Source organism: Danio rerio, chromosome 21 (assembly GCF_052040795.2).
Source record: "Danio rerio strain M-AB ecotype USA chromosome 21, GRCz13ab, whole genome shotgun sequence".
Classification (NCBI taxonomy): domain Eukaryota; kingdom Metazoa; phylum Chordata; class Actinopteri; order Cypriniformes; family Danionidae; genus Danio; species Danio rerio.
The window spans coordinates 4088013-4102500 of record NC_141041.1 but is presented as its reverse complement, the minus strand read 5'-3'; the positions used below and the strand labels follow the sequence as shown (position 1 = coordinate 4102500).

At 36.3% G+C, this 14488-nt stretch overlaps 1 protein-coding gene across 2 annotated transcripts in view; it reads left to right on the top strand.

The window, feature by feature from the left end:
- dym (dymeclin) overlaps positions 1–12447 on the top strand; it is a 137971-nt gene extending 125524 nt beyond the window's left edge. The window contains exons 17-18 of one of the 2 annotated variants that reach the window (XR_015519787.1): positions 9726–9937; positions 10173–12447. Coding sequence is in view for 1 of the 2 variants with exons in the window: in XM_087300498.1 (XP_087156624.1) it covers positions 9726–9875 (150 nt within the window). In the remaining variant the exon portion in view is untranslated. The remainder of the gene's footprint in view (positions 1–9725; positions 9938–10172) is intronic. The other variant, XM_087300498.1, reaches the window with a different exon arrangement.
- Positions 12448–14488: the final 2041 nt, after the last annotated feature.

Sequence of the window (14488 nt, the reverse complement as noted above, 5' to 3'; positions counted from 1 at the left end):
AGGCAAACAAATCAGCTATAGGCAACAAATCAGAATTGGCAATCAAGACCTGCGCTGGACTTTAGAGCAGCTTTTAGTTGGTCAAGACCGCGGTCTATTTTAGTTTCTCAAAATAGCAACGCAGCAACAACTGTGTGTGTGTGTGTGTGTGTGTGTGTGTGTGTGTGTGTGTGTGTGTGTGTGTGTGTGTGTGTGTGTGTGTGTGTGTGTGTGTGTGTGTGTGTGTGTGTGTGTGTGTGTGTGTGTGTGTGTGTCCATGTGTCTGTGTTTAAATGTGACACATGCACACGCATACACACAAACATACAGAAATACACAAATATACACACATACATACAGAAGCGCATCAGTTGGAGAGAATAAAGTTGCGCATCTGTATGTATGTGTGTGTATTTTGATATGTCTGTATGTTTGTGTGTATGCGTGTACATGTGTCTGCATCTGTATATTAATGTGTGTATGCACTTCTCTGTCTGCGTGCGCAAGTGTGTGCATGCATGCATCAGTGTGTGTGTATGTATTGGCTTCTGTATGTATGTGTGTGTGTCTGCATCTGTATTTGAGTGAGTGCGTGTGTGCATTTGTGTGTGTGTGTGTTCGTTTGTATGTGCGCACTTATGTCCATGTAAGTGCGCTTCTGTATGTATGCATGTGTGCATGTGTGCATGTGTTTGTGTTGGTATTTGCGTGTGTCTGCATCTGTATTTGAATGTGTATGTGCTTGTCTGTCTGTTTGTCTGGTCTGTCTGTATGTGTGTATGCGTGTGCGTCTGTGTCTCTGCTCAGAGGCTCCGACTGCCTCAATCCAGGGCCAAGCCGACTGGCGACCTTGGAGTTCAGCCAACCATGAGCCAATCCTGCCCGGGTAACGTCTGGCCCTGCACTTCCCAGGAAACACTGGGGCCGCAGGGGGGCTGTGTGTGTGTGTGTGTGTGTGTGTGTGTGTGTGTGTGTGTGTGTGTGTGTGTGTGTGTGTGTGTGTGTGTGTGTGTGTGTGTGTGTAAACATGCTGAATAAGTTGGCGGTTCATTCCGCTGTGGCGACTACTGATGAATAAAGAGACTAAGCTGAAATGAATGAATGAATGAATGAATGAATGAATGAATGAATGAATGAATGAACTTTCATTCACCATTTTATTTTAGTGTAGAGAGTAAAGAATTGCTTATATTGCATTAGAGAACCTACAATCTCCTAAATTTGGGCTCACTGATGAGACTGAGAATGTACTGAGCTTCTCTTTTATGTTTTATTTTATTTTATTTTTATTCTTATTTTTGTTTTATTTATTTATTTTTATTTGTTTTGTATTTGTACATTTTTATTTTATTTTTTTATTTTAGTATTGTTTTTTTTAATTAAATTTTATTTTATTTTATTTTTAAAGCATGCTTTTGATCCACAGACCAGATCTATGGAAATTATACAGACTCAACTGCGCTTTAATTTAATTGAAATTTAATTTTAATTCTTATTTTAATTCTTATTCTTATTTTATTTTTCAGTCTGTTTTATTTGTATTTGTTAGTATTTTTTATTTTATTTGTATTTTATTTGTATTTTGTTTATTTTGATTTTATCCTTTATTTTATTTCATTTTTTATTAAATTTTTATGTGATTTTATTATTATTATTATTATTATTATTATTATTTAATTGTATTATATTTTTATTTAGATTATATTTTTCTTTATATTTTTTCCTTTTATTTTCATTAATTCATTCATTTTCTTTTTGGCTTAATCCCTTCTTTAATTTGGGACCGCCACAGCGCAATGAACCACCAACTTATCCAGCATATGTTTTACGTAGCAGATGCCCCTCCAGCTGCAACATCTAACATCGGGAAAACCCATACACTCTTACATTCACCCACATACACTACAGACAATTTAGCTTATTCAGTTCCCCTGTAGCGCATGTGTTTGGACTGTGGCAGAAACCGGAGCACCCAGAGGAAACCCATGCCAACACTGGTAAAACATGCAAACTCCACACAGAAAAAACTGACCCAGCCGAGGTATTTTGTTTTATTTTCAAAACACACTCTTGATCCACTGACACACACATCTTTGAAAACTATTAAAAATAGACTGAGAATTTATTCATTTATTTTATTTTTCATCTTAAATTTTGTATTAAATTTGAAATATTTTATTTCATTTCATTGCCAAAATCTACCGACCCACAGATCTCTGAAAACAGTAGAGAATAAACTGAGTGTCTGTTGTATTTTTGCCAGTCTTTGACCCTGTGTCTGGACTGTCCCGTGTGTGTGTGTGTGTGTGTGTGAGACAGAGCGCTGCGTGTTCAGTGTGGCGTCTGAAGGGAACACAGACTTTGAGTGTCCAGAATAGAGGCTCAGTGTAGCCGAGCCGGAGTCAGAAAGTCCAGCCAAGTTCTGCGGCCTTTCTGTGGAGTCAGAAATGAAAGCCTCTGTGTCACACAATGGGGAATCTGATCAGACGCTGCTGCATTATTAACACTGATGCTTTACCTGCTGTTGTTACCTGCTGGACCTCACCTGGTCTGCTTTTGGGCTGGTGGGGTCAGATCTCTCTCTCTGCTGATGACGGAGCCTCTGTCTCGCAGCTGTTCCTTTCAGACAGCTTTTATGTTGGATAGTTTGTTAAGGGCAGCACAATATACCGTTGGGGCGGGAAAGTGTACTGAATAATCATACACAAGTCAAAGTGCCATTACTTGGTAGAAAAGTGTGTAAATTATTTTTGTATATAATTAATAATAATTTAAAATGTAGTCATTAGTATTTTAATTTTATTTATTTGTGTATTTTATTTTATTTAGTTGTGTATACTTTCTATCCATTCATCTATCCATCTGTCTGTCTGTCCTATCTATCTATCTATCTATCTATCTATCTATCTATCTATCTATCTATCTATCTATCTATCTATCTATCTATCTATCTATCTATCTGTCTGTCTGTCTGTCTGTCTGTCTGTCTGTCTGTCTGTCTGTCTGTCTGTCTGTCTGTCTGTCTGTCTGTCTGTCTGTCTGTCTGTCTGTCTGTCTGTCTGTCTGTCTGTCTGTCTGTCTGTCTGTCTGTCCGTCCGTCCGTCCGTCCGTCCGTCCGTCCGTCCGTCCGTCTGTCTATTCGTCTATCCATCCATCCATCCATCCATCCATCTATCTATCTATCTATCTATCTATCTATCCATCTATCCATCTATCCATCTATCCATCTATCCATCTATCCATCTATCCATCTATCTATCTATCCATCTATCCATCTATCTATCTATCTGTTTGTCTGTCCGTCCGTCCGTCCGTCCGTCAATCTATCTGTCTGTCTGTCCTTCCTTCCGTCCATCTAGCTATCTAGCTAGATTCTGTCCATTCATCCATCCTTCTTTCATTCCATCTATTTGCCATTATTTTCTTTCTTTCTTCCTGTTTACTCATTTATCCATCATTCTTTCATTCCATCCATAATTTATTTTCTCTTTTTTTGTTTTTATGTTTACTAATCCATCCATCCATATACAATCCTTACATTCCTCCTTCCGTCAATCCATACACCAACCTTCCATACATCCTTCCTTCCCTACATCTATTCATCCATTATTTTCTTTCTTCCTGTTTACTCATCCATTTATCATTCTTTCATTCCATCCATCTTTTATTTTCTCTGTATTTGTTTCTATACGTTTATCCATCCATCCATCTATCCATCCATCCTTTCTTCCATCTTTCCTTCCATCCTTCCTTCCATCCTTTCTTTCTTTCTTTCTTTCTTTCTTTCTTTTTTCTTTCTTTCTTTCTTTACTTAAAAATACTTAAATATTTTTATTGAACATATTAGATATGAAACATACAGCACAAATAGATTTTCACTTTTTCTTTTTTATTTTACACAACAAACAAACAAAACCCGTCGCACACATGTACATTTAGGTTCTATAAAAATATATGAATAATATTAAGATAAAATACAAAGAAATAATAAAATTATTCATTCATTCATTTTCTTTTCGGCTTAGTCCCTTTATTAATCTGGGGTCGCCACAGCAGAATGAACTGCCAATAATAATATTAAGTAAACATATTTTAGACTCATACATACAGTTGAGGTCAGAATTATTAGCCACCCTGAATTATTAGACCGCTTGTTTATTTTTCCCCAATTTCAGTTTAACGGAGAGCAGATTTTTTCAACACATTTCTAAACATATTAGTTTTAATAACTCATTTCTAATAACTAATTATTTTATCTTTGTCATGATGACAGTGAATAATATTTGAATAGATATTATTCAAGACACTTCTTTACAGCTTAAAGTGACATTTAAAGGCTTAACTAGGTTAATTAGGTTGACTAGGCAGGTTAGTGTAATTAGGCAAGTTATTGTATAATGATGCTTCGTTCTGTAGATTATAGAGAAACAAAATAAATTAAAGGGGCTAATAATATTCTCCTTAAAATGTTTTTTAAAAAAATTAATAACTGCTTTTATTGTAGCCGAAATAAAACAAATAAGACTTTCTCCAGAAGAAAAAATATTATCAGACATACTGTGAACATTTCTTTGCTCTGTTTAACATAATTTGAAAATTATTTAAAGAAGAAAAAAATTCAAGAGGGCTAATAGTTCTGACTTCAACTTTAAGGGAAGAAAAGAAAAAAAGTAGAAAACAAAAAAAGGACTGAGGGGTCCATCTTCTTTATGTGATCTAAACAGGTTGCCTGATGAGACAAACATATCAGTACGGCCTCCTACAGTATATCGTGTTTTTTCTAAGGTCAGATGGTGTAGGAGTTTCATAAGCCATTGATTAAAAAGTTTGGAGGAAGTTTTTCCTTCCATTTCAACAATAGCAGTCTTCTAGCTAAAAGGGTAGCAAAGGAAATCACAATTATCTTGCTTTTGTTAAACCATAAGGACTGTGGTGTGATCCCAAATACTGAAATTTTGGCCTCAGGTTCTATATACAGTTGAAGTCAAAATTATTAGCCCCCGTTTATTTTTTTCCCCAATTTCTGTTTAACAGAGAGCAGATTTTTCAGCACATTTCTAAACATAATAGTTTTAATAACTCATCTCTTATAACTGATTTATTTTGTCTTTGCCATGATGACAGTGAATAGTATTTGAGTAGATATTCTTTAAGACACTTCTATACAGCTTAAAGTGTCATTTAAAGGCTTAACTAGGTTAATTAGGTTGATTAGACAGATTAGGGTAATTAGGCAAGTTATTGTATAACGATGGTTTGTTCTGTAGACTATCAGAAAAGATACAGCTTAAAGGGGCTAATAATTTTGACCTTAAAATGTATTTTAAGAAATTAAAAACTGCTTTTATTCTAGCCGAAATAAAACAAATAAGACTTTCTCCAGAAGAAAAAACATTATCAGACATACTGTGAAAATTCCCTTGCTCTGTTAAACATCATTTGAGAAATATTTGAAAAAGAAAAAAGAAATCAAAGGGAGGCTAATAATTCTGTAGGTGCGCCCGAGAGAAATGTAAATGTTAGAAATCCTTTAATTTTGAACTGTTTGATGTGTTATTCCAGTTTTCTTGCTTAAATCTAATTCTCATCTTTATCTGGAAACACATGTAATGTGAACATAAATACAGCTTTTCTGCCACAAACGCTCATATTTCTGACTCCCTGCAGCAGACTCTGAAAAGCAGCTCTCTCTCTCTCTCTCTCTCTTACTTTTTTATTTGCACTGATGGGAAATGACAGCATGTGTTTGCTGAATGGCTCCGGGGGAACTGTAAAGTTCCAGTGAATGGAGTTCCTTCATGTCTTCTGAGCTTATTTTCCTCTAAAAAGAGCGGAAGGAGGATTTCTGTGGTACTGCAAAAAAAGCTGAGAGCGTCTGACAGACAGACAGAGAGCTTCCTGTTTCTGGAGCTCCTCTTCCTGAAGTCAGTCTATATGTCTGAGAGCTTCCTGTGGGCAGGATCAGTGGCTGTGTTGGTTTAGAGACGGATCAGTGATGCCAAACAACACAGAGAGTGCTCAGAGATATAAGCCAGTCAAAACTAAACGTCACAGGCTCTTTGATTGAGTTGTGATTGAAAGATGGGTTGATAGCTCTTATTTAGGGTTTTGTTTTGTTGTGTTTTGTTTTTGATTTGTTTGTTTTGTGTTTTGTTTTGTTGTGTTTTGTTTTATTTTCTTTGTTTTTGATTTGTTTGTTTTGTGTTTTGTTTTGTTGTGTTTTGTTTTGGTTTATTTTCTTTGTTTTTGATTTGTTTGTTTTGTGTTTTGTTTGGTTGTGTTTTGTTTTATTTTCTTTGTTTTTGATTTGTTTGTTTTGTGTTTTGTTTGGTTGTGTTTTGTTTTATTTTCTTTGTTTTTGATTTGTTTGTTTTGTGTTTTGTTTGGTTGTGTTTTGTTTTATTTTCTTTGTTTTTGATTTGTTTGTTGTGTTTTGTTTGGTTGTGTTTTGTTTTATTTTCTTTGTTTTTGATTTGTTTGTTGTGTTTTGTTTGGTTGTGTTTTGTTTTATTTTCTTTGTTTTTGATTTGTTTGTTTTGTGTTTTGTTGTGTTTTTACTTTTGATTTGTTTTACTTTTTTGTTTTGTTGTGTTTTGTCTTTTGTGTATTTCTTTTCTTTTATGTTTTGTTTTCTTTTGTTTTTATTTTATTTATTTCTTGTATTATTTGTTAAATCTATTTTCACATTTATAGATTGAAAGGTTTCATTTTGTCATCCCTTTTGAGTGTGTAAATATCTTAAAGTCTTTGGTTTTAAATTCACTGTTGCTTTGAATCCACATTTACTATTGTGAATGATTTTGTAGCTTTTGCAGCGGAATGAATTAATGCTGAGAGTTACTGAAAAGCTAAAAAACTATCAGTGAATAAATACATGTATGTATGAATGGATGGATGGATGGATGAAGAATGATTGAATGAAAAAGCATAGATAGATTGCATAGATAAAAAATGCTTGAATAAAAGTTTCTGAATGGATGAAAATGAAAATTAATGAATGTTTGAAATGATGAGTGAATGAATGAATGAATGAATGAATGAAAGCGTGGATGAAAAGCATAACTCAAAGTATAGATGAATGTATGGGGGAATTAATAAATATTTAAATTACTGAATACATGCATGAATAAATGCATAAGTAAAAAGTACTGAATGAATGCATGGATAAAAAGCAATTAGCAAATGCAATAATTAATTATTGTTTCATTTATTGAATGCACGAATGAATGAGGGAACTACCTAATATTGATTGATTGAATCAATGCCTGGATGAAAAAGCGTAGATAAAATCTTTTAGGAATGAAGGAAATCAATGATGAATTTACTAAATACGTGCATGAATGAATGCAAATGTGAAATTAGATGAATGGATGTGTGAATCAGTGAATGAATGAATGAATGAATGATTGAATGAATGAACGAACGAACGAATGAATGAATGAATGAATGAATGAATAATCATAATGATATACAAGAATATGTGTGTCAATGAATGAATGAATGAATGGATGATAAATTAAACTAAAGCTTGCATGAATTAGTGCATGAATGAATGAAAGATAAAGTAAGAATGAATGTATGTTTGAGTTAATGCATTATTGTATGGATGGATGAATGAGAAGCATAAATGAAAGCATACAAGAATGTGTTGGTGAATGAATGTTTAAGTTAATGACTGCATGTGTGAATCAGTGAATGAACGAACGAGCGAATGAATGAATGAAAATCATGATGAAAGCATACAAGAATATGTGCATGAATGAATGAATAAATGAATAGATGATTAATCAAACTAAAGCTTACATGAGTGAATGAATGATAAAGTAAGAATGAATGTGTTTGAATTGATGCGTTATTGAATGAATGAATGAATGAATGAATGAATGAATGAATGAATGAATGAATGAATGAATGAATGAATGGTTGAGAAGCATAAATGAAAGCATACAAGAATGTGTGGGTGTATGAATGTTTCAGTTAATGAATGAATGTGTGGATGAAAAGCATAATGAAAGCATATAAGAATATGTACATGAATGAATGTTTGAATGAATGAATAAATGATAAATCATAAATTAAAGCATACAAGAATGAGTGCATGAAGGAATGAATGCATGGATAAGTATAAATGAAAGCATATGAGAATGTGCGGGTGTATGAATGTTTCACTTAACAAATGCATGACTTAATGAATGTTTTGATTAATGAATGTTTGAACGAATTAATGTTTGAATTAATTATTGAATGAATGTCTGGATGAAAAGGCATAGAAGCGAGACAATGAATGAATAAATGTTTGATTGAATGAATTAATGAGTGCAAGAAAGAAAGAAAAGCATGAATGAAAAAATAAAATATATAAAAGCATACAAGAATTTATGCTCGTATGAATCTGTCTATGAATGGTTGTATGAATCTATACTGAATGAATGAAAGAATGAGTGCTGGGTGAGAGGCATAATGAAAGCATGCAATAATATGTGCATGAATGAAAGGATGATACATTTTAAATTAAAGCACACAAGAATGAGTGCATGAATGAATAAAAGGTAAAGTGAATGTATATTTGAATTAATTAATGCATTAATTAATGAATGAATGAGTGAATGAATAAATGAATGAGTGAGAAGCGTAAATAAATGCTTGAGTGCAAGAAAGAAAGAATAAATGAATGCATGAATGAAAAGCATGAATGAAAGCATATAAGAACTTGTACATGAATGAATGAATGAATGAATGAATGAATGAATGAAGATAGGAAGGAAGGAAGGAAGGAAGGAAGGAGGGAAAAAAGTAGGAAGGAAGCAAGGAAAAGGAATGAATGAATGAACGAATGAAAGCATACAAGTATTAGTGCACAAATGAATGCATTGGTCTAAAAGGATGGATGAATGGATGCCTGCATGAATGACAGACTGACTCTTCTCATAATTGATTGCTTTAGCTGAGAAACAAATGAATGAGAGAAGATCCTAGAGCAAGGCGGTTGTAAAAGTATCCATGCTCTGTTGTGTTGTGGGAACTGAAGCCCTCGGGCTGCGAACACACACACACACACACACACACACACCTCTTCCCCTGATCGCTTTACCACAGGTTAAGAGGGTTGGATTTAAACATGAAAAGCAGCGTCTGAGGTGTTCCTGTGTGTCATATAATCAATCAAACTCAAGTGTATTTACCTCACGGCTGGATGGAATTACAGACGCGTCAAAACTGCCCGCGCTTCACCTGAAATCAGAGAACACACGCCGTATCCGTGTTCACCACGCTCATCAGCAATGCTTATTTACCCTCTTCATTTGCACCCGACCCTTTTTTTCCCAAATACAAGACTATTAATGTTTGTAGTGACTGTGCAAATTTGATTGGGAAACAATTGTTCCTGTCACATCAAATCCACAACACAGTGATAATTGTGAACGATGCATCAGAGCATGTAGTCAGCTGATGTCTTATCTTTGCCATTATGATAGTATATAATATTTGACTATTTTCTAGATACTAGTATTCAGCTTAAAGTGACATTTAAAGGCTTAACTAGGGTAATTAGGCAATTTAGTGTAATTAAGCAAGTCATTAGCCCCTTTCACACATACAGACCTTTCTTGCTTTTGCTCACTTGATTGACAGGTTGATCCCGCCCCCACTCCAGTAAACAGAAGTTTTTATGATTAAAGCTTATAAAGACGCATGAATTTACTGTACATCATTTGATTGATTGTGTGTGTGTGTGTGTCCTGCAGAAGTTTCCGGAGCTGAAGTTTAAGTATGTGGAGGAAGAGCAGCCTGAGGATTTCTTCATCCCGTACGTCTGGTCTCTGGTCTTCAACTCTGGAGTGGGTTTATACTGGAACTCTCAGGGAATTGAGCTCTTCAGCATGGACTCCAACTGATGGAGGTGTGTGTGGGGAAAGAGTGTGTGTGTGTGTGTGTGTGTTTGTGTTTTTGTGTGCCAGTGAGAGTGTGTGCATGATAAAGTGTGTCTGTGTGTATGTATGTGTGTGTGTTTAAGTATATTTGTGTTAGTTTGAGTGTGTAAATGTGTGTGTGTTGGTGTGTTCGTGTCCGTGAGTTTGTGTGTGAATGTGCATGAGTGTGTGCGATCTCGTGTGTGTGTGTGTGTGTGTGTGTGTGTGTGTGTGTGTTTTTGTGTGTTTTTGTGTGCCAGTGAGAGTGTGTGCATGATAAAGTGTGTCTGTGTGTATGTATGTGTGTGTTTGAGTATATTTGTGTTAGTTTGAGTTTGTAAATGTGTGTGGGTGTGGGTGTGTTCGTGTCCGTGAGTTTGTGTGTGAATGTGCATGAGTGTGTGCGTACGTTAGTGCGAGCGTGTGGGTGTGTGTTTGAGTATGTTTGTGTGCAAGTGTTAGTATGAGCATGTAAGTGTGCGTTTGTCTGTGTGTGTGTGTGGGTGAGTTTGTGTAAATGGGCATGTGTGTGTTAGTATGAATGTGTAAGTGCATGAGTGTGTGTGTAAATGTGCTTGAGTGTGTGCATATGTGATTGCGTGTGTGTGTGAATATTCATGTGTGTGTGTTTGTGTGTGAGGGAATGTGAACGAGTATGTGTGCGTGTGTGTGTGCACGTTGTGCACGTTGCACGTGTGCATGTTTGTGTAAGAGCGCATTTTTCTGAGTGTGTGTGTGCATGCATGTGTGTGTATGCTTGTGTGTGTGTGTGTGTGTGTGTGTGTGTGTGTGTGTGTGTGTGTGTGTGGGTTTGCATGTGTACATGCATAAGTATGTGTGTTTGAATGCAAAAGAGCATGTGTGTGTTATGTTGTGTTAGTATGAGTGTGTAAGTGCATGTTTGTGTGAGTGAGTGTGTGTGTGCGTGCGTTCGTGCGCGTGTGTGTGTGTGTGCGTATGTGTGTGTGAGATTGAACGCGTGCGTGAGTATGTCTTAATGTGCATGTGTGTGTTTGAGTATGTTTGTGTGCAAGTGTATGTATGTGTGTGTGTGTGTGTGTCTGTAGGCATGTGCATGAATGTTTGTGCGTGAGTATGTGTGTGTGAATGCGTAAGAGAGAGAGTGTGTGTAGTTAAAGTGCCTCCGTGCATCACCTGCGAGCTCCTATTAAAGCCCTGATCTTCCGTCCTCTTTTAAAGGGCTGCTCGATAATCTCGGAGCCCCAGTGAATTGTGGGAATGCTCTGCTCAGGCTTGGTCTGTAGCTCAAACACTTCGCTGGATCCAGAGAATCATATCTTCCTTTATTCTTTCGCTTTCGATTCATAAATGGAGGAGAAATCAGCCAAAAGCAAACTGAACGTGAACACAAACACACCTCTGACCCTGTTAGGAATGATCTGATGAGCAGAAATCCGGCACAAATAATCACAGTGGACTTATTTTTGGGCTTGTTTTATACATAGGATGATTTGATATTTTAATTAATTTATTTATTAGCATTATATTTAGTTCGTTCAACCCATAGATACACACATCTGAGTGTCTGCACAAAGATAAAACATTTATATATGTGCCCACGTGGGAAATATATCACATGTAGTGGTTTTCTAAGCATATAAATATGCATAAGGAACACATATTTAGGTACTCGTGTAATAAATGAAGCGACTCTCCCATGTAAATGCAGTTTGTGTATATTACAGTGTCGGATAATTGCATGTACATTATTGTATAGACAAATACACACTGCCTTTGTTCAATTATTTTTGTTTTCCATATATTTTTGCTCATTTTGTTTAGGTGCAGAGATGAAAACGCATTATTATTATTATTGATATGCATATATAATTAGTGTAGGGTTAATATTAAGGTGATTATAATATTAAGGTATGCCATTGTTACTGATTATTTAAGGCACAGGTGTCAAACTCAGTTCCAAAAGGGCCACAGCTCTGCACAGTTTAGTTCCAACCCTAATTAAACACACCTGATCAAACTAATTGAGTCCTTCAGGCTTGTTTGAAGCCTACAGGTAAGTGTGTTGGAGCAGGGTTGGAACTAAACTGTGCAGGGCTTCGGCCCTCCAGGAATTGAGTTTGACACCCCTGCTTTAAGGTCTTCTTTCGTCTCTGTTACACACATTTAAAAGATTAAGATCCTGTATTTATGTTTTGGTTTATTTTCCTAATTTTTATTTGAAGGTTTTGATCTCGGGTGATTTACATTTGCAGTCAATTTCATATTTAATATCTGGTGTATATGATTACTCCCCACATGTTTTGCATAGCATCTGTTTATTGTTATTTTTGTTTATTGTTTGAACATATTTAATATTAAAACTGATAGTTAAAATGACCATAAGAATATTGCGTTTTGATTTAATCGCGTATTTTGTTGGAAATCAATTGGTCGATTAGTTGAAGCGAATGAAACTGGAGCAGGATTCACGACTGATCCTCCTTCACCGAGCTGTTTTCTTTGTGTTAGTTAGGATTGTTTCAGTTTTTTTCTACAGTGTGAAATTCACTAATAAAAACAAACACCAAACAAAAAACTCTGTGATCATTGTAGATGTTCTTGTGGTTTTGTAAACACTTCACTGATTTAATAAATGTTGGGCTGCACGATTCATTAGGGGAAAAAACTAGATTTGACCATGCACACGATCTAAATTCAGCTTTTTCTATGATTCAGTCAAATATATTTTCATGGTCAGGAGAGAAGCGTAATGCCTAGTTCAGACTGCGTGATTTTAGCCCCGATAGGCTTGACGACAGGCTTTGAGAAATCGCCGACAAATGCCTGTAATCAGAGGCAAATCGCTGCTCGTGCACGTGAGTGACAATCACACAGTATGAACCTTCAAAAACACGATCTGAGAGAATCGCCGATGAGTCGCCAATGCCTGTGAGATATTTGGCGTGCTGAATATCTAAATATCTTCTTCCTATAGACCTTTTTCTTGGAACGCAAAATTACCCATGATGCTTTGCGTGTATGCACTAGGAGAATGCGAAGAACTTCCGGTCGGCAGCTGATGCGTGTAAACAGTCACATTTGGACAGCTTTGAAACGATAGTTTTAATCTATTTTACCTGCTTTTATCCTCTTTGAACTAATCCTGTTGTCCATCAGCAGCATCTCCTGGACTGATCATTTAAAGAAATGCGATCTAATAGGATGGAAAACAGCTGCTGTGAGGCATTTTTCCCTCGTTGTCAGACGGCATCTTCTGCAGTTTAAATGAAGCCTCGTCATCGCTAAAGTCAACATTTTCTCTTTATTTCAAATATATAACCAGCCCAAACTAATGTAATTCACCAAAATGTTTGACACACACACGTAGCCTGTACTGCGCCACTGACACACTGATTTAATAACTGTGACAAAGTGAAAATATAGGCTAGTGTCATTTCGAAATGACAGAAAAACACAAACCGTGGTAAAAACAACACACGAAATGAAACATAAACCGCTCACGATTAGAATGAACAGCAAATCAGCCAGCAGAGGATCAATAACAGACTTTTATTGCTCATTTTTGTAAATTGCACGACTTTCATACCTGTTAAGTTTCATGCCAGTACTCTGGTTTGCTCTCTCTCTCTCTCTCTCTCTCTCTCTCTCTCTCTCTCTCTCTCTCTCTCTCTCTCTCTCTCTCTCTCTCTCTCTCTCTCTCTCTCTCTCTCTCTCTCTCTCTCTCTCTCTCTCTCTCTCTCTCTCTCTCTCTCTCTCTCTCTCTCTCTCTCTCTCTCTCTCTCTCTCTCTCTCTCTCTCTCTCTCTCTCTGTGTGTGTGTGTGTGTGTGTGTGTGTGTGTGTGTGTGTGTTAAAGAGCCGCCGAGCTAACAGCTGACAGGCCGGGAACACGCTGTATTTCTGACGGCAGACACATGAACTAGGACAGTGGTTCTCAAAGTGGGGGTCGGGACCCCCCAAGGGGTCGTGGGACAATGAAGGGGGGTCGCCTGGTGATTTCCAAAAATCTATTTATTTTTATTAAACCATAATAATTACCATATTTTATCCATAACCTACTGAAAAGAAAAAAAATAGTCATTTATAGTCACTATATACTACTGTATATAGTTACTATAGTAGCTTATAGTTACTAGTTCTATTGGATTGCGATCTCTGGGGTAATTACATTATATTAAAGACACAGCAATAGCTTTGATGCAGCAGATTGATCACCAGGTTAAGTTTTCTGGCTTATTTACAGCCCTAACATACATAAAAAAAAACATCTACGAAGTATAGACTTTGGTCTATTGGTGTGTGTGCGCCATTGCATGCAAAGTTTCTGTATTTATAACCACCTCAGAGGATATTGTGGGTCGCGAGCCACTGGCGTTGTTATTTTAGGGGTCGCGGGCTGAAAAGTTTAGGAACCCCTGAACTAGGAGAAAGTTTTTCTCGTATTTCTGACGCGCTTGAACCTGATGTGACAGATTATAACGGCTTTAACAGACACATTTCTAAGTTGTGTGTCACAAAAACACTCTGTTATCCATTAAAACCGTTATTGAAACCCATTTTCGGAGCGCAAACTACCAGTTGTACACGCTGTGAACGGAAGTTTTTAGCATTCTACCCG